This window comes from Schistocerca cancellata, chromosome 2 (assembly GCF_023864275.1).
Source record: "Schistocerca cancellata isolate TAMUIC-IGC-003103 chromosome 2, iqSchCanc2.1, whole genome shotgun sequence".
NCBI lineage: Eukaryota > Metazoa > Arthropoda > Insecta > Orthoptera > Acrididae > Schistocerca > Schistocerca cancellata.
This window is the reverse complement of record NC_064627.1, coordinates 594,883,403-594,909,128: the sequence shown is the minus strand read 5'-3', so window position 1 is coordinate 594,909,128 and position 25,726 is coordinate 594,883,403. Positions and strand designations below refer to the sequence as shown.

At 42.9% G+C, this 25,726-nt stretch overlaps 1 protein-coding gene across 1 annotated transcript in view; it reads left to right on the top strand.

The window, feature by feature from the left end:
* Positions 1-17,279, top strand: part of LOC126156838 (uncharacterized) — a 218,577-nt gene extending 201,298 nt beyond the window's left edge. Inside the window, exons 6-7 of the mRNA XM_049916336.1 lie at positions 9,432-9,589; positions 16,935-17,279. Of these exons, the coding sequence (XP_049772293.1) occupies positions 9,432-9,589; positions 16,935-17,279 (503 nt within the window). The remainder of the gene's footprint in view (positions 1-9,431; positions 9,590-16,934) is intronic.
* The last annotated feature ends 8,447 nt before the right edge of the window (positions 17,280-25,726 follow it).

The following is a 25,726-nucleotide window of genomic DNA, read 5'->3' as shown; positions in this document are numbered from 1 at the left end:
TCGTGATGGCTGGGTGTTGTGTGCTGTCCTTAGGTTAGTTAGGTTTAAGTAGTTATAAGTTCTAGGGGACTGATGACCATAGATGTTAAGTCCCATAGTGCTCAGAGCCATTTGAACCATTTGAACGCTTGAAGACGGATACGTCTTAACAAGACAAATACTTGATGGTGATGATCTTTGCGCAGCAATGGAGCACTACTGTCTCCTCGCCCTTTACAGGATCAAACTCAATTGATTTGCAGACTTGAAACAGTACCGGTCACGTGTACGTTAAAAGTAGAGCGCCTGAATAGGCGAAAAAGGCAACGTTTCTTTGGATAAATAAATAAGAATCAGTTGCGAAAACGCAACGGAAGAGTCATTAGATTATGTTTATCAATCGCATAATGAACGAAGATTACCAGTGTTTGCCATGTTACTCACCGATGCCGTTACAACAGCCCCTTAAGATCTATGATTAGTGTATATTGGACACAACAGACCCGTTTCATTTGACATACGTCGTAGCCGGGAATTTTTAATTATGTGGAATTTTAACCAAACCAGTTTGGAAATCCTTCGCTCTCGCACAGGTCGATTACCGGACAGAATTAGTCATTTACACAGCTCGCGGATTCTATTAAGGTCCCCAAAGCAGCTTTTAATAGCTTCATCTGACAACTGTTCTGTTGAGTGTGATGACTGTAATCAGTTACTGATGCAACAAAATACCGTACCTCAAAGGCACGAGCCGGTACAATGCCTTCAGTGCCTCGACAGTGTCTAGCTGACTACAGGTAACCTGCACTGTAGCAGTTCCCGTCATCGGCTCGACATAGCCAAGCAGAGACTCAATGAACCGAGTTAAAGTGATCAATGAGCAGCTTCACAAGTGATTACACACTTCTCTTTGACGCCAAAGATTTCTATTTATTTTTAAATTTTCGTGACGCGTTTCAGGTTACCCCATCATTATATCTGTGGCACAAGAAGACAGCGTAACACGAAATAAAGTTTTATCATTGCAAGCCTAGAGCCTAACCAAGGCGATGGCCCTATCAGCTGCTCCCGTTAGATGTCACTAGGAATAGGTAGCTGGTTGAAGATACGTTTCTTAGCTTCTACATGAACATGTGATGTCCTTTGGCATGGTTTCCTCGGACAGTAGACAGTGCTTGAAGTTCCTGATCAGCAAGCAGATGTGGTCGATCGCTCCATTATTCGCTATAAACGTTTACTCCAGTTCGGTATTCTCAGTGGCACCTGACATCACAGACAGAAAATGAAGAAAGTTTTGTGATTAATGTCCAGTTGACATTTAGGTCATTAGCGTCGTTTTGTTGAGTGAAATATCTCAATATTAGCCCGAAGCAGTTCGAGGAAATCATAGAAAACATCAATCAGTGTGGGCAGACAGGAATCTGAAACTTGCACCTCTAGAATACGAGTCCAGTGCCTTCTGCACTGCTCTGTCCCATTCGGACGTTACAAGTTCATCTCATCTTGCCAGCCGTCAGAAGACTAGATTGAAATAGTTTCAAAAACGTTCCTCCAATTTCACAAGATTACATGTTCAATACAATAGATGTTGCTACAACTACTAGGGGTTGTAGAGGATGCCTTGAGGAACAAATCGAGGCTAGAAAACCGTGTCTGGGAATGTCATCCAACGACGCTACAGAGAGTCGAATTTAGAGGCACCGTTGCTTGCCACTAGGCCACACCTTCGGCAGCAAATGTATTTTGTATAGTGAAGTTTTCGTAGAAAGAACTTCTCGCAACATTGTTTCTTGTTCTCTGGTCGCGACAGATTGCCACAGTAGCCACTGTAGAAGATTGGGCTAGCTGCTGCGTAGAAACATCTTGTCTCCGTAGAACGTGATGCTCTATTGTCCCGGTGGACGACGGTTTTGGACACGGGTTTCCCTCTGCATATTATTTTTCTTCTGGAAGCATCTAAAATTTCTATTGTTTTCCGTATACGAAGAAAAATGAGCTGCAGGTGGAAATCTGTATTCAAAGCCATCATCCGCCTTCGGTCCATCAGAGCACAAAGTCACATTTGCTGCCATAGGGGCAACCTAGTGGCAGGCACTGGCTCCTATAACTTCGATGCTCTGTAGTGGCGCTGGATGACGTTTGTGGACACGGGTTTCTACCCTTTATTTGTTCCTCAAGACACCCTCTACAATTCCTCAAAGTTTGTTGCAACATTTCTGAGACACCCAGATATCCAGTGTGCACCATAATTAAAGGATCACATTTTCGAAACCCCTAACTGTTTACTATTGCGACGCCAAAGTTTGAAGTTTTGCTCAATGTTGCCCCAAATCTTCCTCCGTAATTGCGTCTAAATTTCACCACAATTCTGCCCAACGCCACAGTGGACGTGTCGTACGATAGGATGATCACACCCCCTCTTACCCACATTTCACCCCTTACTTCGACGCCTCTGCGATGGAGGTCTGAACCGCGATGTCCAGTGATGAAATCACGTGGTTTTCGTATGGGTGGCCGAGGAAAACCTTGCAGACATACCGTCGCCCAAAATCGACACGAAAAAGCCACATAAAGGGCGTCCATGAAACGACTCCTTCTCTTAGGGCATCGATTCCCACACGCTTCGCAGTCTAAAACGTGACGTTTTTGACAACCTTTGACACTGCTGATACTCCCCTGATGGTTCAACGTTTCTCTAAGGCACTGTGGACCTGCAACCCCACTAAATGTGATCGCACCACTTTAGAGTGTAGTACGCCCGCAGTTTTTGCTCTCCGCTGTTGTATGTACATGTCTGTAAATCCGGAAGGCACTTTTGAAAATAAATGAGGCATACTGCATGTCAGTTACAGTTTACCTCAAGTTCTATCTTCAGTCATGTAGAAAATATAGTCTAGTCATAGCAATAATACATTGAAGCACCAAAGACACTGGTATAGCCATGCGTATTCAAATACAGACATATGTAAACAGGCAGAATACGGCGCTGCGGTCGGTTGCTGTTGCTACAAAGGCAGGTAAATGTAAATGTCGCGTGACTAGGCCCTCCCGTCGGATAGACCGTTCGCCGGGTGCAAGTCTTTCGATTTTACGCCACTTCGGCGACTTGCGCGTCGATGGGGATGAAATGATGATGATTAGGACAACACAACACCCAGTCTCTGAGCGGAGAAAATCTCAAACCCATCCGGAAATCGAACCCGGGCCCTTAGGATTGACATTCTGTCGCACTGACCACTCAGCTACCGGGGGTGGACAATGGCAGGTTTTCAATATTTAAGTGAATTTGGACGTGGTATTATAGCCGGCGCTCAAACGATGGGACACAGCATCTCCGAGGTAGCGATGAAATGGGGATTTTGCCGTACGACCATTTCACGAGAGTACCTTGAATATCAGGAATCCGGTGAAACATCAAATCTTCGATGTCGCTGCCGCCGAAAAAAAAAGATCGTACAAGAACGGGACCAACGACGGCTGAACAGAATCGTTCAACGTGACAGAAGTGCAACCCTTCGGCAGATTACTGCCGCTTTCAATACTGGGCCATCAACAAGTTCCAGCGTGCGTACCATTCAACGAAACACCATCGATATGGTTTTCGGAGCCGAAGGCCCACTTGTGTACCCTTGATGACTGCACGCACAAAGTTTTGCGCCTCGCCTGGGCCCGTCAACACCGACATTGGACTGTTGATGACTGGAACATGTTGCCTGGTCGGACGAGTCTCGTTTCGAATTGTATCGGGCGGGTCGACGTGTACGGGTATGGTGACGACCTCATGAATCCATGGATCATGCATCTCAGCAAGGGCCTGTTCAAGCTGGTGGAGGCTCTGTAATGGAGTGGGGCGTGTGCAGTTGGTGTGACATGGGACCCCTGATACGTCTAGATACGACTCTTACAGGTGACACGTACGTAAGTATCCTGTCTGATCACTTGCATCCATTCGTGTCCATTGTGCGTTTCTACTGACTTGGGCAATTCCAGCAGGACAATGCGACACCCCACGCATCCGGAATTGCTATAGAGTGGTTCCAGGAAGACTCTTCTGAGTTTAAACACTTCCGCTGGCTCCAAACTCTCAAGGCATGAACATTATTAAGCATATCTGGGATGCCTTGGAACGTGCTGTTTACATCTACATCTACATCTATACTCCGCGAGCCACCTTACGGTGTGTGGCGGAGGGTACTTATTGTACCACTATCTGATCCCCCCTTCCCTGTTCCATTCACGAATTGTGCGTGGGAAGAACGACTGCTTGTAAGTCTCCGTATTTGCTCTAATTTCTCGGATCTTTTCGTTGTGATCATTACGCGAGATATATGTGGGCGGTAGTAATATGTTGCCCATCTCTTCCCGGAATGTGCTCTCTCGTAATTTCGATAATAAACCTCTCCGTATTGCGTAACGCCTTTCTTGAAGTGTCCGCCACTGGAGCTTGTTCAGCATCTCCGTAACGCTCTCGCGCTGACTAAATGTCCCCATGACGAATCGCGCTGCTTTTCGCTGGATCATGTCTATCTCTTCTATTAATCCAACCTGGTAAGGGTCCCATACTGATGAGCAATACTCAAGAATCGGACGAACAAGCGTTTTGTAAGCTACTTCTTTCGTCGATGAGTCACATTTTCTTAGAATTCTTCCTATGAATCTCAACCTGGCGCCTGCTTTTCCCACTATTTGTTTTATGTGATCATTCCACTTCAGATCGCTCCGGATAGTAACTCCTAAGTATTTTACGGTCGTTACCGCTTCCAATGATTTACCACCTATGGCATAATCGTACTGGAATGGATTTCTGCCCCTATGTATGCGCATTATATTACATTTATCTACGTTTAGGGAAAGCTGCCAGCTGTCGCACCATGCATTAATCCTCTGCAGGTCTTCCTGGAGTACGTACGAGTCTTCTGATGTTGCTACTTTCTTGTAGACAACCGTGTCATCTGCAAATAGCCTCACGGAGCTACCGATGTTGTCAACTAAGTCATTTATGTATATTGTAAACAATAAAGGTCCTATCACGCTTCCTTGCGGTACTCCCGAAATTACCTCTACATCTGCAGATTTTGAACCGTTAAGAATGACATGTTGTGTTCTTTCTTCTAGGAAATCCTGAATCCAATCACAAACCTGGTCCGATATTCCGTAAGCTCGTATTTTTTTCACTAAACGTAAGTGCGGAACCGTATCAAATGCCTTCCTGAAGTCCAGGAATACGGCATCAATCTGCTCGCCAGTGTCTACGGCACTGTGAATTTCTTGGGCAAATAGGGCGAGCTGAGTTTCACATGATCTCTGTTTGCGGAATCCATGTTGGTTATGATGAAGGAGATTTGTATTATCTAAGAACGTCATAATACGAGAACACAAAACATGTAGATGTAGATGTAGATTCTACAACAGATTGACGTAAGCGAAATAGGCCTATAATTATTCGCATCTGATTTATGACCCTTCTTGAAAATGGGAACGACCTGCGCTTTCTTCCAGTCGCTAGGTACTTTACGTTCTTCCAGCGATCTACGATAAATTGCTGATAGAAAGGGGGCAAGTTCTTTAGCATAATCACTGTAGAATCTTAAGGGTATCTCGTCTGGTCCGGATGCTTTTCCGCTACTAAGTGATAGCAGTTGTTTTTCAATTCCGATATCGTTTATTTCAATATTTTCCATTTTGGCGTCCGTGCGACGGCTGAAGTCAGGGACCGTGTTACGATTTTCCGCAGTGAAACAGTTTCGGAACACTGAATTCAGTATTTCTGCCTTTCTTCGGTCGTCCTCTGTTTCGGTGCCATCGTGGTCAACGAGTGACTGAATAGGGGATTTAGATCCGCTTACCGATTTTACATATGACCAAAACTTTTTAGGGTTCTTGTTTAGATTGTTTGCCAATGTTTTATGTTCGAATTCGTTGAATGCTTCTCTCATTGCTCTCTTTACGCTCTTTTTCGCTTCGTTCAGCTTTTCCTTATCAGCTATGATTCGACTACTCTTAAACCTATGATGAAGCTTTCTTTGTTTCCGTAGTACCTTTCGTACATGATTGTTATACCACAGTGGATCTTTCCCCTCGCTTTGGACCTTAGTCGGTACGAACTTATCTAAGGCGTACTGGACGATGTTTTTGAATTTTTTCCATTTTTGTTCCACATCCTCTTCCTCAGAAATGAACGTTTGATGGTGGTCACTCAGATATTCTGTGATTTGTGCCCTATCACTCTTGTTAAGCAAATATATTTTCCTTCCTTTCTTGGCATTTCTTATTACACTTGTAGTCATTGATGCAACCACTGACTTATGATCACTGATACCCTCTTCTACATTCACGGAGTCGAAAAGTTCCGGTCTATTTGTTGCTATGAGGTCTAAAACGTTAGCTTCACGAGTTGGTTCTCTAACTATCTGCTCGAAGTAATTCTCGGACAAGGCAGTCAGGATAATGTCACAAGAGTCTCTGTCCCTGGCTCCAGTTCTGATTGTGTGACTATCCCATTCTATACCTGGTAGATTGAAGTCTCCCCCTATTACAATAGTATGATCACGAAACTTCTTCACGACGTTCTGCAGGTTCTCTCTGAGGCGCTCAACTACTACGGTTGCTGATGCAGGTGGTCTATAGAAGCATCCGACTATCATATCTGACCCACCTTTGATACTTAGCTTAACCCAGATTATTTCACATTCGCATTCGCTAATAACTTCACTGGATATTATTGAATTCTTTACTGCTATAAATACTCCTCCACCATTGGCGTTTATCCTATCCTTGCGGTATATATTCCATTCTGTGTCTAGGATTTCGTTACTGTTCACTTCCGGTTTTAACCAACTTTCCGTTCCTAATACTATATGCGCACTATTTCCTTCAATAAGAGATACTAATTCAGGAACCTTGCCCTGGATACTCCTGCAGTTTACCAATATTACGTTAACTTTTCCTGTTTTTGGTCTCTGAGGACGGACGTTCTTTATCAACGATGATAATGTCCTCTCTGGTAAGCCGTCAGGTATTTTATCGTTTCGCCCAAGGGGGGGTCCCTCTAACCGGGGCGCCCTACAGTTCTCCACCCAATAACGGAGGTCGATGAATTTGCAACCATTATAGTCGCAGAGTCGTCTGAGCCTCTGGTTTAGACCCTCCACACGGCTCCAAACCAGAGGACCGCGATCGACTCTGGGCACTATGCTGCAGATATTAAGCTCAGCTTGCACTCCGCGTGCGATGCTGGTTGTCTTCACCAAATCAGCCAGCCGCCGGAAGGAACCAAGGATGGCCTCAGAACCCAAGCGGCAGGCGTCATTCGTTCCGACATGTGCTACTATCTGCAGCCGGTCACACCCAGTGCGTTCAATAGCTGCCGGAAGGGCCTCCTCCACATTACGGACGAGACCCCCCGGCAAGCACACCGAGTGCACACTGGCATTCTTCCCCGCCCTACCCGCTATTTTCCTGAGGGGCTCCATAACCCGCCTAACGTTGGAGCTCCCTATAACTAATAGGCCCGCCCTCTGTGACTGTCGGGACCTTGCCGGAGAATCGGCCACTGGCCCAACAGGCGAGGCATCCTGTGGTGGCTCGGAAACGATGTCATCACCACTAGGAAGCACCCCGTACCTGTTGGAAAGGGGTAAGGCAGCTGCCACGCGGCCAGATCCCACCTTCGCCTTTCGGCCAGGCACGCGCGAGCCCACCACTGTCCGCCATTCACCCTGGAGTGATGGCTGACCGGTAAGATGCTCACTGCCGGAAGACGCAGCGACATCAGGGGTTCCATGCGATTCCAAGGCCACCGAAGTAGGCATAGGTCTCACCACAGTTGCCCCAACGCCACTACGAGCCGACGCCTGCGCCTCGAGCTCGATGAGCCTAACAGACAAAGCCTCCACCTGCCCCCGAAGAGTGGCCAATTCTCCTTGCGTCCGCTCACAACAACCACAGTCCCTACACATGACTATGTTTACCCTACCCTATACGGTGACAAATTCCCAAGATAATCTTCTGATGAGCTACTCTGATAATCAAGAAACACTCACTGAAATACGAGACGCGAAAACTACGCTAGGTTTTCCCAGAAAAACTATTTAAAAGCTAAGCGCAGCAAATAAGTACAAAAACGCTTTATACAAACAGTACTCGCTGCTGCTGGTGCTCTCGCTCTGGCTGTCACAAGACAACTGAAGAGATCTCCATCCCCTCTTACTCTTACGGATTTAGGGACAAAAAAAAAAAAAAAAAAAAAAAAGGTTCAAATGGCTCTGAGCACTATGGGACTTAACATCTATGGTCATCAGTCCCCTAGAACTTAGAACTACTTAAACCTAACTAACCTAAGGACATCACACAACACCCAGTCATCACGAGGCAGAGAAAATCCCTGACTGCGCCGGGAATCGAGCCCGGGAACCCGGGCGTGGGAAGCGAGAACGCTACCGCACGACCACGAGCTGCGGACATTTCGGGACAGCCCTGCAGGATTCACGGTGTCGATTACCTCCAGCACTACTTCGGACATTAGTCGAGTCCATGCCACGTCGTGTTGCGGCACATCTGCGTGTTCGCGGGGCCGCTACATGATATTACGCAGGTGTACCAGTTTCTTTTGCTCTTAATTGTACTAGCAGTTTATTCATCCGTAAATCACTCTTACGAGGAAATTCGACAGGTATTATAGTTTAATAACAATAGGACTAACATAATTCATATACTTACATGTCTAGTTTGAGGAGGAGCGGTCAGATAGTCGACAATGGTCCTAAAGTAGGAACCGTCCTGGCATTTGCCCGAAGTAATTTAGGGAAATCCCAGAAATCTAAACCAGGATGGCTGGACGAAGATTAGAGCGTCCGCCTTTCCAAATAAAAGGTCAGACTATTTAAAACTGTGCTACTTCATTTGATTTATCCCTAGTGTATAACAGCTTTGCAAGGTTGTTGCTGAATAATGTGAAATGCTGGTGCTGCATAGCTCACTGAGTTTAATAAAACTTTTGGAAATGCCCTATACTAATGGTGTATTTCTTAACCGTGTCGCAACTACGTTTACATTAGAAATTGGTAAAGTACCTTACAACAATTTGCTTCGTACGATTGCAGAACTTAAACTAATTTTGGTGAGAAAGATGCAACGGAAACATAATTTTTATACTTAATTTCTTATTAAATATAACTGGGGGGAAATTGATAGTCTTTCACTACATATGACTTGGGCAAAGAAATACTGTGAACAGATTGGTAAGTGAAAAGAAGAGAGATATTTGAACTGTATTGTTAGTAGTTTTATGGTGTACGTGTTATGTGTGGATTTCCAGCTTTCTAACATTTTTCAGTTTTGTCATGCTCACACTAAGGCTCTGTATATCATTCCTAGACTACTATTGTTTGTTTTGATAGGTTAAACACCTTAAATATAATAATCAGCCTTTATTTATTTATTCGTTCATTCAGGGATTGGAAATGTGAAGCCAGGAGTTGAGTTTAATTTTTACATGGACCCCGAGGCTGCGAGTTTCATTTTCGACTCTTACAACACGTCCAACGCAGAAAAGAAACCGATAACGTTAGTCCCCTGGGAGACAATTTTTTCCAGAAATCACATAACGATGGTGAGTACCTGGCGATATTTCGCGCGACAGACTTTTGTTAAAGCTTCCTCATAATAGGAAACATCATATGAATTTATTGAAAAGCATATCCTGAAAATATAGTGTACAGAACGAAGTTATCCTTATGTATGGGAATGGAAATAAATGATTACCGTATTGTACACTGCGCAAGTATTCAGTGTGCACGATGGCAATGTCAGCTTTAACTATTTTGTAAAAAGAAGAAGTAAGAATTGTAGAAAGAATGTCCAGTTAGGGTTTTACGGACCATCTTTTCTTATATCACTTGCTGTTACCTGTGGCTTCCTCATTGGCATTATCTGGACAACGTAGTATCTGCTCATATTGTAAAGACAGGCAATCAAAATAAAAGAACTGTAAGAGAAGTGTAAAACGCAGTTGGATGAATCTATAGCGCGTGGTCACCCTGCTTTTGGGACAGCCCAGGTACACTCTAAGACAAATAAATAAAAATAACAACGCACAACGGAGGAGTTAACCGAATGGGACGGAATTCGGTAGATGTGACGTTCATGTACAGACAAACGTACGATTACAATTTCAGTAAAATTTGACGTATTCAAGAGAAAGAGCTTCACAAATTGAGAAGTCAATAATGCGTTGGTCCACCTCTGACCCCTATGCAAGCAGTTATTCGGCTTGGCATTGGCTGATGAAGTTGTTGAATCTTCACCTGAGGGATATCGTGCCATATTGTCCAACTGGTGCATTAGATCGTCAAAATCTGGAAATGTTTGGATAGGCCTGCCCATAATTCTGATCTGGGGAGAGATTCCGCGACACTGTCCAACTGGTGCATTAGATCGTCAAAATCTGGAAATGTTTGGATAGGCGTGCCCATAATTCTGATCTGGGGAGAGATTCCGCGACACTGATGGCCATGGTAGCGTTTGGCAAGCACGAAAACAAGCAGTAGATACTCTTGCTGTGTGCGGGCGGCCGTTATCTTGCTGAAATATCAGTCCAGGACGGCTTTTCATTAAGGGCAACAAAATGGAGCGTAGAATATCGTTGACATACTGCTGTGCTATAAGGGCGCCGAAGATGGCAACCAAAGTGGTTCAGCTACGAAATGAAATGGTACCCCAGACCATCACTACTGGTTGTCGGGCCGTAAGACAGGCGAAATTCAGGCTAGGATCCGACCACTGTCTGGGGCGTCTCCAGACACATCTTCGGCCTGGAATCTCATTGACTGCAGTAGAATTGTCTCCCGCGTTGAATCCCGCTTCGAACGGAGCCACGATGACCAGCGTAGACGTGTCTAGAGAAGCTCTGGACAGCTATGAGCCGGCCGGAGTGGCCGTGCGATTCTGGGCGCTACAGTCTGGTACCGAGCGACCGCTACGGTAGCAGGTTCGAATCCTGCCTCGGGCATGGATGTGTGTGATGTCCTTAGGTTAGTTAGGTTTAATTAGTTCTACATTCTAGGCGACTGATGACCTCAGACGTTAAGTCGCATAGTGCTCAGAGCCATTTGAACCATTTTTTGACAGCTATGAGATATCAACCTGACTGTACGTACGACACGACAACCAAGAGTGATGGTCTGGATTGACATTTCATTTCATTTCATAGCAGAACTCCTTTGGTTGTCATCTGCGCCACCATTACAGTACAGCGGCATCTCGACGACATTTTACGCCCCGTTTTGTTGCCCGTCATGACAAGCCATGCTGGGCTTACATTTCAGCAAGATGATACCCGCCCGTACAAGGCGGGAGTTTGTACGATATCCCTCAGGATAACATCAAAATGGCTCTGTCAATCAGTGCCATGGCAAATAACTGCTTAGATAAGGGCCAGAGGTGGACCAGCGCATTATTGACTTGCTGAGTTTGACACTCTCTTTATCTTGAATGTATCATCTCATTTTTCTGAAACCATCAACCATCACCCGCGACGTAGGCAGGTGATGGTTGAAGTGGCCACTGTAGCAAATATCTACTAATAACAGTATTGCTGGCCCCTGTTTTGATCACAAGCGAGGTAGATTATTCCTACACGTCGGTCATGGGCCTGAAGATGGCGTAATAAACGTCGAAACTGGTTGTCAAATAAAAGAAGGCTGAAAATTGACGGCTGAAAGGTATTTAATTTCACATCCTATATCTGCTTCATGCCTGATACAAACGTTGTTCACAGGACTTGCCTTCAAAGCTCTGTGGCAAGGAGCAAACTGATCCTGGAAAATGCAACTGGAAAAAATCTCCAAACAGGTCTCCTACTGTGGTCGTACGCTGCTATTTAGGAAGTCCAACGAACTACTCTGTGGGTAGAAATGCATCCCCAGAACAGCTGTCCTGCTGGATGTTTGACTGTTTATGTTATACAGAAAGGCAAAAGCTCTTCACCCACTCTGCGATGCACGGGCACTTTGCCATCAGAGCCATGCAGACTAAATTTTTTACTCATCTGAAGGCATTACTCTGTTCCACAACTCCGGTGTCCATGTCACGCGCTGTTTTGCCCATTTCAGCTGGTGTCGTCGCATTGCTTTTGTCAGTAAAGGCTCCTTTCTTGGTCAACAGGCAGCTAATCCGGCTTCCATCAGTCTGTTTCTAACAGTTCTGTTGGACGCTGAGACGTCACAAATTTCTGCCAACTATCGCTTTCGTTCAGTTGATGACAGGTGACGATCCATTGGAGAAAATCTTTTCAACATCCTATCTTGTTTGACTGTAGACACCCTTTTTTTACTTCTTCCTTTCTCATGATCAACATTCCCTTTCACCCTATTTTTATTTAGTACCCTCTAAATTGTGTTCTGACCAAAGCCTTTCTTAGAGGATATCTTCCTTGTGTTGAGACAAATTGACATACATGGAAATAAGTAATACTTTGGCGTTAATTCGACTGCCCCACCCATCTTTTCACTTCAATGTGTCAACACAAAATGACTGTATGAACACTGCTTCAATGTAAGTGACAACAAGGAGCTGCATATTGTTGGAAAGATGTGAAAGAAAATGAAACAATTAACGCAAGAATATGTAACCGATGATTTAACTACAGTGGACTGCTGTAACCTGAAGCAAACAGCCGCCAAACACGAAGTTATGAAGTAAGAATTGGTGATGCAATAAATAATTCTGTCGCTGTATTATAGGGCCATAAATGTTTTCTGTTTCATTGGAGATTTTATCTACCCCTTTTGAACTTTTACTTTCTAGAGTCATGGTGATCTTCGTTATTTCAGAAGGTGAGGTGAAATTAATTTTAATTTCACTTAAGTCCTCTGCTCTGCTTCTTTGGCATACTTCTTTCCTTTCTCTTCCTAGTTAATTGCACCAATTTTCTACCCTATTTTTTGAAAGTAATTATTAAAAATTTTTGCTATACATGAACAGTCTTCTACATCGCTGCCATTCTCTTCAACGAAAATAATGTAATCTTCTACGGTTTTTTTCTTGGTAAGAAATTCCTCAAGGTGACTTGTTTTTTTTTTTTTCCTGGTACGAAATTCCTCAAGGTGACTTGTTTTTTTTTTCCCTGGTAAGAAATTCCTCAAGATGATATTTGAGGGCTGTTTCTTTCCATGTCGCAACGAATGCAAAGTTATTTTTGTAATCATAAGTGGAAAAGCAGTGATCTACAAACAACATGTAACAAAACTTAAAAAGCAGTATTCACCACATAAATAAATTTATTTAAAGATGGTGATCTGCTTCAGGCCTTCATTAGACCATTCTACAAGCATGGCATCGGAGACCATGATATGGAAGAGGAGTCTTATGAACGAAACACGGATGTCACCTGCAGTTCCTGCTTTGTGTCGCCATCTCTGACTGCCACGGTTTGAGTATGGTCTGATATTGGTATAAAATAGATTGGAACGGGTCGCCAGTTTTAAATAATCACGTTATATGATGAAGGCTGTTTTTTAATTTTTACTGAATACAAGAATTATCCGCAACCTGGGGTCTCCCATTGTACTAGTGCCGATGATGGATAACAGTTCCGAATGTAATAAAAGTTTCACTAATTAATACCCTTTTATATTATTAACAAAGTAAGTTATATAAATATTAGATTGGTGTTTCACAGTGTAACACTTTAATTGTAGTTCCCTGGCGACCCTGTTGGCTATGTTTGGTCCTATGTGAGCTCCTCCAATCCCCACACATAAAAACCGACGTATGACAGTGTATTTGACATATAGAGAAGCCAGGTTCGATTCCCACTTAACACGAAGGGATTACAATTACTCTGCGTGTAGGTTCAGTCAGCCAAATTGTCATTCTCTCTTAGAATCAAGGACGTGACACATGTATTAAGTGAAGAAAATTAATGGATTTGCTACCTAATTTATTTATAATATAATGCTTCTTTGTAAAATTATACATGCATTGTGACGTAATGAATCAAGTGTTTGATATTTCTGATAGCAGAACAAAAGAAAACAGGAAATGTGATGAATAGAGAGGGTGTCTCGAAGTCTTTGCATCAGAAGTCTGGGGATGACGGATCATGTCATGGGAAACAACTTTTTTTTAGAGACAAAATATTCGCTGACACTAGATAGATGTCTTTTGCAATTGGTGATCCCCCTGAGGGCACAGGGCGTAGGCACTCTGCAGCGGTGCTGCGCAGTGTATGTTGTCATAATCCAGTCACCTGCCCTGCGCAGAAGGGGCAGGCCGAGCTTCTAAAATATCTTTCTCCGCTTAGCGACACTCATTCTTAATGTTTTCTTGTCGAAAATCACTTTGTCCATTTACTGGAGCAGGTAGTAGGCACATGCAGTACACCTGATTAGTAGACGCTGCTAATTCGGTAAAATCTCGTCGTCCCAGAACCGGCGCTTACCGTCGCCAGGAAGTGTCAGCGAACGTTTTGCTTATGTTAGAGTAGTTTTGATACACTACATAAATGACGTAGTAAATGGTACGATTACCTACAGTATTGGTAGGGAGAAAAACATAAATGAATATGTGAGAGACAAACTAGGACCCGACGACTTCGTTTTTTGTTTGTTTGTTCTGCACATAATTAGAACTGCATAACGTTCTGTGTTAGTCCACTGAGTATTTTACATTCCTAAAAAATATATTTTGCCTTTTATAAGTAATAAAAATTAGTTGATCACCTAACTTCCATACATTTATGTAACAGTATGTAAATTTATGTAATAGTACAGGTAATCCTACCATTTACTACCACATTTATGTACTGTACCAAAAATACCGAACCGTAGTTTTGGTAGAGCGCAACCCTAATAGAGACAAAACGTTCGCGATACTTCCTGCCGACGGTAGGCTTTTTTTATTGAATTCGCCCCTCCTGGGACGACGAGATTTTACCAATGTTGTAGCAAGTACAGCTTACACACACACAAACATATAAGACAATAGAACGTTCTTTATCAACGATCAAAGGCAAGAGTTTCCTCCAATAATAAGTTGTTTATGAATTACAGAAACACATTTTACACTACTGGCCATCAAAATTGCTACACCAAGAAGAAAAGCAGATGATAAACCGGTATTCATTGGACAAATATATTATACTAGAACTGACATGTGATTACATTTTCAAGCAATTTGGGTGTATAGATCCTGAGAGATCAGTACCCAGAACAACCACCTCTGGCCGTAATAACGGCCTTGACACGCCTGGGCATTGAGTCAAACAAAGCTTGGATTGCGTGTACAGGTACAGCTGCCCATGCAGCTTCAACACGATACCACAGTTCATCAAGAGTAGTGACTGGCGTATTGTGACGAACCAGTTGCTCGGCCACCATTCACCAGACGTTTTCAATTGGTGAAAGATCTGGAGAAGGAGCTGGCCAGGGCAGCAGTCTAACATTTTCTGTATCCAGAAAGGCCCGTACAGGACCTGCAACATGCGGTCGTGCATTATCCTCCTGAAATGTAGGGTTTCGCAGGGACTCAATGAAGAGTAGAGCCACGGGTCGTAACACATCTGAAATGTAACGTCCACTGTTCAAAGTGCCGTCAATGCGAACAAGAGGTGAACGAGAAGTGTAACCAATGGCGCCCCATACCATCACGCCGGGTGATACGCCAGTATGGCGATGAGGAATAGACGCTTCCAAGGGTAACCGCAGCCATGGTCTCCGAGCTGATAGTCCATGCTGCTGCAAACGTCGTCGAACTGTTCGTGCAGACGGTTGTTGTCTTGCAAACGTCCCCATCTGTTGACTCAGGGACCGAGACGTGGCTACACGATCCGTTACAGCCATGCGGGTAAGATGCCTGTCATCTCGACTGCTAGTGATACGAGGCCGTTGGGATCCAGCACGGCGTTCCGTATTACCCTCCTGAACCCACCAATTTCGTATTCTGCTAACAGTCATTGGGTCTAGACCAATGCGAGCAGCAATGTCGCGATACGATAAACCACAATCGCGATAGGCTACAATCCGACCTTTAACAAGTCGGAAACGTGATGGTACGCATTTCTGCTCCTTACACGAGGCATCACAACAACGTTTCACCAGTCAACGCTGGTCAACTGTTGTTTGTGTATGAGAAATCGGTTGGAAACTTTCGTCATGTCAGCACGTTGTAGGTGTCGCCAACCTTGTGTGAATGCTCTGAAAAGCTAATCATTTGCATATCACAGCATCTTCTTCCTGTCGGTTAAATTTCGCGTCTGTCGCACGTCATCTTCGTGGTGTAGCAATTTTGCTCGACGAAGTACTGAAGGAATGTGTGATATGTTATTGTTTTGCAGTTTTTTTATTTTACCTTTTTTGAGGAAAAAAAGCGTTTCCTAGTGCTATGTGATAAACCTGTATTTTTCTTTAACTTTCAAGTAAAACCAGAATTGAATACTGAAAGTTTTAATTTTGCTATAAATACTGTTAATTTTTAGGGAACAGACAGCAGAATAGCTATGTAGAACAAAAATATTCTTTAAATAATGCAGCTCTTTAAATATCCTCACTGTTTCACTGCTGCTGGTTTCTGGGGGTACTGACCACATATGCAAACAAAGTGATCTAAATGAGATACGCCCAATAGGTATGCAACACACCTAACGTACAGGTAAGGCAGTAACGATCTTAACCGACCAGAGCTACTAGCAAAACATCCGTAGTCTACGATGACTTATGATAGTCTACAGTAGTTTTACAACTCTAGCGTCTAGGAAAAGTTGTTCCCCTTGATGTGATGTGCCACCCACAGACGTCTGATGCAACGACTTCTAAGCATCCTGTACAGTACTGGTGCCGTATTACAACGTAATCACATAAGAATAGCGCTACAATTTTCTCGGAAAAAAATCTAAAAATTTTGCAGTATTCCCGGTGTCCCTTTGTAACAGAGTGGAGATTTTGCTCGGTCGTTGGCAGGGTTGGCGTAAGAGGGTGCTGGGGGCGGTGGGCGGCGAGCGCGTGTCGCTGCTGAACAGGGCGGAGCGCGCGCAGCTGGCGGCGGCCGCGTCGGACGAGGCGCCGTGGCTGAGCGGCGACCCCGTGGCGGCGGCCCTGCTGCTGCGGCCGGCGCTCGTCACCGCCAGCGGCCGCTACCGCCTCGCCGTCGAGGTGTCGGGCGCGCTCGCCAGGGGCGCTGCCTTCGTAGACTACAGCCGGGAGCTCAGCCCCAGGAACGCGCGCATCGTGCAGCGCTTCGACGTCGACCTCTACAAGCGCTTGCTCCTGCATACACTCTCACCTCGGCCTGAAACTCTCACGTAGCGGCTGCGGCTGTCTATCTGTTTTTATAAACGACAAGTTACATACGAGGACAACAAACAGTGAAGGCACTTGCAACCCGGTCAGCGTTTCAAACTGGTTGATTGCTGGTGAAATTATGAGCTGTAATGCTGCATTTCATTGCGTATTAAGAAAGTAAAGGCTGAACAACCTGGAATACTACTCCCTTGAAATATCCCGTTATTTAAATAGTAAACAGAGTAGATGTGACTGCATAAGGCAACAGGTGGATATTACACGTTGATTATTTACTACAAAAATCAATTTTAAAGGCATTACAGGTTTATTGGATTTATAGATACTTCTGTGTGTTTCATAAGAGACGAATATTTAATAAAGAAAAAAGCCAAGACTGTATATTATCTGAATAAAATGTACATAAACCAAACTGCAGTTCTAAGGGTCGAAGCACATTAAAGGATAGCAGTAGTTCAGAACGGAGTGAGATAGGCTTATAGTATTTTATATTTTTACTGAAACATGAGTAGAGAAACCCAGTGTTGCCCAGGTATTTATTTACAATTGTGCATCCATGCTTGTACCATGCAGCGTCTGACCTTGTGCTTAACGAGTATGACGTCATACTTCCTGGACTATGTGTCGTAATGTGATACAATTTTGTAGGTACATTCAGCGGCAAATGTGGACGCTGTCTGCAAAATCTATTGCGAATGGAGTTAGTAGCAGCGAAGTAATAAATTTAAACGTTATGCATAGAGCAGTAACTTTTCATGCATCTCACTCTTTGCTGTTTGGGTAGCAAAGTAAATGACCACGGCCGAAGAAGAGCGGAAGTAAAATGTAAACTGGCAATAGCAACGAAAGTGTTAAAAAAAAATAAAATAAAATAAAATAAAATAAATAAAATAAATCTAACTATGTGTTAGTAAGACCTTCTCAATGTATCGTTCTAGAATGTAGCCTGGAATGAAAATGAAATATAAACGATAAGCATTCAGACAAGAAGAGAATAGAAAATTTCGAAATGTGACGCTACAGAAAAATGCCAAAGACTGGATGAATAAATTGGATAACTAATGAACAGATTCTGAGCTAACTGGGAACAAACAAAATGTATGGTAAAACTTGATTGAAAGAATGGATAGACTGATGTGTACATATAGATGAGAATCTTAATTGGAAGATTCGTATTTTGGATCTCCTAAAGCGACTAGGATACAAGAATGCTGAAGATTAGATGGGTAGATCACGTAACTAATGACGAAGTATTGAATAGAATTGGGAAGAAGAGGAGTATGTGGCACAACTTGACAAAAAGAAGGGACCGGTTAGTAGGACATGTTCTGAGGCATCAAGGGATCACAAATTTAGCATTGTAGGGCAGCGTGGAGGCTAACAATCGTAGAGGGAGACCAAGAGATGAATACACTAAGCAGATTCAGAAGAATGTAGGTTGCAGTAAGTACTGGGAGATGAAGAAGCTTGCACAGGATAGAGTAGCATGGAGAGCTACATCAAACCAGTCTCAGGACTGAAGACAACAACAACAACAACAAAGCGACTAGGTTCACCAACTTTTGCAATCAGAATAATTCCCAATTTTGAGGATGTAGAAATTAGTAAGCTAACATACTTTGCATACTTCCACTCTCTGATGTCATACCGAATAATATTCTGGGGCAACTCAACACTTAGGCAAAAGGTATTCACTGCTCAAAAGAAAGTAGTTAGAATAATGTGTGGGGTTCATAGTCGAACATCTTGCAGGCATCTGTTTAAAAAGTTACGAATTCTTACAACTGCTTCACAGTACTTTTACTCAGTAATGAAATTTTTTATCAACAACATGGACCAGTTTAAAATCAACACAGACGTTCATGATTACAATACTAGAAAAAAGGAAGACCTACACTGTCTTTTACTTAACCTATCTTTGGCACAGAAAGGGGTAAATGTGCTGCTATATATTTTTTTGATAAATTACTAGATGAAATAAAATGTCTGACAGACAGTAGTAATAGTTTCAAAAACAAATTGAAATCATACCTCCTTGACAACTCCTTCTATACCATAGATGAATTCTTGAATATGAGTAAATAAATCTGGAGATATAATATATGCATTTTGTGCCACTTAAGGGAATGGGATAGATAATAGAAATATTTAGGTATAACACTATAACGTAAAAGAAACTTGTTTCCTGTGCATATTTCTTGTGCATTTGACACGTTCCACTTCATAACGGTTTTTCCGTGCTATTGATCAATGGAACACGTAACTAACTATCTGAGACAGCAAGAAATTCTCTATTTGGAAATCAAGGTAATTGGTAGTGGTAGTAAGGTCTTATGCGACCAAACTGCTGAGGTCATCGGTCCCTAAGTTTACACACTACTTAATCTAACTTAAACTAATTTACATTAAGGATGACACACACACACCCATGCCCGAGTGAGAACTCGAACCTCCGACGGGGGAAGCTGCGGGGACCATGACAAGACGCCTTAGACTGCTCGGCCATCCCGCACGTCTCCGAGGTAAGTGTGGAGAGAGAGAAAATGTAGAGGAAGACGAAGGCATGATTACACTAAACAGGTCAGTTGCAGTAGTTGTGCAAGATGAAGAAGCTTGCACACAGTAGACTAGTTAGGGGAGCTGCATCAAACCAATCTTCAGACTGAAGACCAGAACAACAAGCTGTTTTATAACTATTGGCCAATTACAACCCAATGGTCATTTTTATACGTAAATGTATGTTTGTATAAGAATTCGAAGATATGGAGAAAAAGTTGAGGTGTGTTCCATCGATCCAATTGAATACCAGCCACACCATAGAACATATCAGCAGGTACCTGTATTCATACTGTTGTCAACTCAGCTGTTCAGGGTGAATCCGAAAACCACAAAATCGGAGGTTATTGAGGAATATTTCCAGAGTATTTTGATGTAAGTGGACTACTAGTATCTGGCGGCGTTTACAAAGTAATAATGTAATACGTTTTATTCTGTTTGTTATCCCCAATTATCTTACTTCCTGCGAAAATACCTTTACAAGAGCAAAAAACCCTACAGTATGCAACCACAATGTAATTCAAAAACCTCCATAGAGATGCGGGAACAGCTCAGCATAGCGTCGTTGCGCTGCTCGTCCACTGCATTCTATGAACCCATACATCAGGTGCCACCACCTCATCAGTAAACCCATCCATGCTGCTGTGCATTACTGTTAATGTTCAACTAACACTGCTGGAAAAACAAACCTGTGACAGAACCCAGTTGTACTGAAAGCAGCTTTGAGGACGAAAAGTAACATGGGCAGTAAGACCATACAAGACACACAGCATATACCTTCAAACATTTACGCTGTTGTGCAGGTACATTGTAAAAACTCATTGTGAAGGAATTATGCGAATGGGACAGAAACGGATAGATGTGGTGTACAAGTAAAGACAAACAAAGAATTACTGTTTCAGAAAAGTTGAATGATTTGTTCAAGAGAAAAAGATTCGCAAATGGAGCATGTCAGTAATGTGTAGGTCCATCTCTGGTTCTTATGCAAGCAGGTATTCGGTTTGTGATTGATTGATACCCTGAGGGATATTGTGCCAAATTCTGTTCAAGTGGTGCTTTACATCGTCAAAATCCCAAGAAGGTTAGAGGCCCTGTCTATAATGATCGAAACATTCTCAACTGTGGAGAGATCTGGCGACCTCTGCTGGCCGAGGTAAGGACTGGCAAGCAAAAAGACAAGAAGGAGAAAATCTCGCCATATGCGTACGGAAACTATCTTCATGAAAAGTAAACTCAGTATGGCTTGGCATGAAGGACAACAAAGTGGGGCGTAGAATTTTGGCTATGTACTGCTGTCCTGTAAGGGTACCAACTAAATGTGTCCTGTTATTTAAAAAATGGCATCCCAGACCATCGCTCCTGGGTTTCAGGCCGTATGACATGTCACAGTCAGGTTAATATGTCGCTGCTGACCAGGGCATCTCCAGACATATCGTGGCTGGTAATCAAGGCTCAGTTTGAAGTGTGACTCACAACTGAATACAATTCTAATCCAGTCAATGAGATTCCAGGCCCCAATGACCAGTGAAGACGTCTCTGGAGACGCCTGCAACATCGGTGGGGTGCCAAATTGACTCTCGTCCTCCTTACAACTTGACAACCAGGAGTGATGGCATGGGGTGCCATTTCGTTTCATAGCAGGACCTCTTTGGTTGTCATCTGTGGCACCCTTTCAGCACGGCGGTACGTCGACGACGTTCTACGCCCCATTTTGGTGCTCTTCATAGCAAGCCATCTTGGGCTTCCTTTCAGCAAGATAATGCCCACTCACTTATGGTGAGAGTTTCTGCTGCTTGTCTTAGTGCTTGCCAAACCCTTACTTGGCCAGCAGAGATCGCTGGATATTTCCCCAGTTGGGAACGTTTAGATCATTATAGGCAGGGCGCTCCAACCAGCTCGGGATTTTGATGATCTAATGCATCTTTTGGACATGGGGGTATCCAACATCTCTATCAATGCCAAGCAGAATAACTGCTTGCATAAGGTCCAGAGGTGGATCAACGCATTATTGACTTGCTCAGTTTGTGAAGCTCTTTCTCTTGAATAAATCATCCAATTTTTCTGAAACTGCAATTATTTGTTTGTCTGTACATGTACATCATATCCATCGATTTTCGTTCATTTCGGATAATTCCTTTGTGATGCGTTATTTTTGTTTTTTCTTTGAATATATTTTGAGTTTAGTGCAGATACGAAGTTAGATGAGGTTAAGGAATCAACCCAAATGCAATTACTCTGTAATGATGTACTAGTGATCACATACTATCTGATCAAAATGATCCAGACACTTAATAATGGACGTCAGTAGTGGGTGTGTCCACTCTTCGCCTGTATGACGGCCTGAACTCTGCTGGGGACACTTTCAATAAGATGTGTGAATGTCTGTGGAGGATTGACAGGAGAATCTGCCGCAAGAGCCAAAATCGAGAAGGTAATGTTGTTGGACGCTGCAATCCAGGGTGAAGCCGACATTATAACTCACCCTAAAGTTGTTCCTTTGGGCTGAAGTCGAGAAACTATGCATACTCGTACATTTCAGGAACGTTACTGTCCACAAACCTCTGCTTCTCGGATGCTGCTGTATGACTGGATACATTGTCATGCTGATACAGTCGGTTATCATCTCCTAACTGTTTCTGTACCGAACAGAGTACACAGTGCTGTAAAATGTGCCCATGTCCTTCCGAATTTAGCGTTTTCTTAAGAGCAATGAGGGGATCATGATCCACATACGAAACGCATCACCATAACCTAACACCACCGCCTCCATATTGAACTGTTGGCATTATACATGATGGCAAGTAAGGACTTCCACGCATTCACCAAACCCAAACTTTTCCATTGGATTGGCACGGAATATAGGTTATTTCATCACTCTAAATCGCTCATTTCCAGTTATCCACTCTCTAGTGGTGTGTCACTCTTTACACCACCTCAAGAACTGCGTAGCATTGACTACAGAAACCTATGGCTTATAACGAGCAGTGTGGCAATTGTACCTCATTCTTTTAACGCCCTACACACAGTCATGTATTAGCTGGACTGATGGTAGCAGTTTGGAACACATGAGTAATCCTTTCCGCTGATTTCATGCTAATTTTTGCAATCTCACTTCACAGTGCTCGACAGTCCCTGTTCGGCAGCTCCTGAGGTCTGCCTGATGTCGGTTCAGCTATAGTTGTCCCTTCACATTTCCATTTCCTAATCACATCGCCAATAGCCAAGTTGGGCAGCTTTATAAGGGTGATGTCCACTGACGAAGTATACATTCAAAGTCACTGAGCTCTCTGGACTGAGCCATTCTGCAGTTACTGCCCCTCTACTCATAACACAATACTCCTCGCTTCATTTTACTATACCGGTTCCCTCTTTCTGACATTTAGTGGTCAATTACGCATTATGTAGGGACGTCTGGATACTTTTGATCAAACAGTGTAGGTTCTTTACACCAAAGCATTCAGAAAATATAGGTAAACAACCTCTGAAATTTTGTCAGTGGAGTTCGTGATCACCCTATATAGCATAAATAAATTATCCTATAATATTGTGACGTCATGTAGACAAAGACATGCTGAATGTACACAGTACAAATTTCTGGACCACACACTGAGGAGGGAAATTACCAAAGTGTAAGAAATACTCAGTCCTTGCTAATCCAGCACAACTTGTTTCTTTCACTGCAGTATATTCGGAACGCTCACAGTACGACGGAAATTGTGTTAATTTGCGAGAAACAGTGGTGTGAAGGAGCAGATTGGCGGCAGGCAACTCTGGAGACACATCTTTGCAGCTTTCTTTTCATTGCTTGGACCTCATCTGCCTTCAGCTTCCAAGAGACTGGGACCCCATTTCTCGCTTTGTTACTCGTTAGATAAGTTTTGAATCACATTTTCTAGAAATAACAACTACCCATCACACCATTCCCGTTGATTCTTCTTGTCAGTCTACAAAAAATCTGCTTGTCAGTTCGAATATTGCAAATTTTATCTCCATATTTGTGTAACTGGCTCGAGGCATTAAGGATTACCCCAGCAGTAAATGGCCACCCTAAGTGGGCGGCCCTGTGGGAAAAAATATTGTTTTACCCTGGTGCTTATCAGAATGAGGAGTCGTTAACATCATCCATTTTGTACACCAGTATTGCCATCTGCAAACATAGCACACACCACATGAAATAAAATCTTGGTTCTGTGAAGTTGTGTCATTTCTGTAGGGTTCTTCCACTGTCAGCTACTTACTTAATAAAAAATTTACCTTGTTGCAAGTTGTATGGCATTATTGGCTGGGAGACATTGACGGTATATGGTCCTACAAGCACTGATGATTTATGCTGTCACTCTCATCCCTCCTTTTTTATCAGTGATTCATGAACCCCTCCTCCGCACCTGTATCACATTAAAGCATCCTTATCAATGTTTTATTAGCCTGATCTCTTCTCATATGAAACATCTCAAGTGGCTGCCCCCAGAGTGAATCTTTACATTTAATTTAAATATAATGTTTGTTGAGTATTTTGTAATATTTTTGGAGGCAATAAGTATCGAGAGTATCTTCGACTTCATGTGTCTTCAGCACATAAGCATTGTTGTCAGTGCTGTGCAAGTTGGAAAAGGTGGAGGAGTTGTGATCATGGCATGGGAAGTTGGTGATATTGTTACTATTTCTGTTGTACAAATTTCTGTGAACGAGAGGTGAACAATAAATATCTTGAGTTTAAATTTAAATTTGAGTTGGATTATATTGCAGTATTTTTGTATAGAATTTTTTTTTTGCAAATTAATTATGTTAAGTGTAGTTTCTCTGTGAGTTTTGAACTCTGCAAATGGTTCTTCCGTTGCTGAATTCACAATGTGCAGTCCACCCCTTTTACATACAATATAGCCATCATTTTTAAGCAGAATCAAATGGAATATATGCTTATAAACAGTTTTTGTGTATCTTTTCATATAGTAAATGTCCTTAAAATCCCTCATTTTCTGCAAGCACAACAACATATAACAACTTACCACTGCTGTTTATAGTAAATGCTGATATTTTGTATTCCCCAGCCGTATCCAACTTTCTTCATAAACTGTTTTTAAAGTAATTTGAGGGCCTTGCTTACAGGTCTGCAGTGACCTGCTCCTTTACCAGTAACAATTCCTTTGGGGCAACTTATCTTACCAAATGCTCCAGTTTTCTAACTTTGAATTCTTTCATTTTCCCTTTTTCTTCTGCACCTAAAGGTGTAATTCTTTTAATGGACCATAGCTTAAATCTGTTCGATATATTGATTCTTCATCTTAAGATCTGGCGAATAACTCTATTCATGGGGACCCGTCCCAGTTCAGCAACATCTTTAACCGGTGTTGTGAAGAATGTTCAGTATTGAGAAAAATATGGCTGGCAACTGTGGCGAGAGATTCTAGGCGCTTCAGCCTGGAACCGTGCGACCGCTACGATCACAGATTCGAGTCCAGTGTTGGGCATGGATGTGTGTCTAATAACCTCAGGTGTTAAGACCCAAAGTGCTCAGAGCCCTTTGAAACTTTTTTTTGAGAAAAATATGTTCCTTCAGTTTTAATATGATACTTATGTATAATACTTTTCTCGTCTTTGTTCCAGTCTGTATAAAAAATTGCCAAATAGTTTACAGTCAAATAATTGAAGCTATAGACAGAATATTGTTTATAAAATTTCATTGGTTTTGATTGTATGGAAGCTTTACTTGTGCACCAGCCAACCTTTGGGTATTCTTATTGGCTCGGTAGACAAATTGTACTAAAACACTGTTAAACACAACACAACAGCTGTTTTGCATGTTGTTTGATAGTTGACACTACAGAAGTGACTAGCACAGAGTACAGTGAAACACATTGGAAATACTGAAGGTTGATGTTTAATACACCTAGACAGTC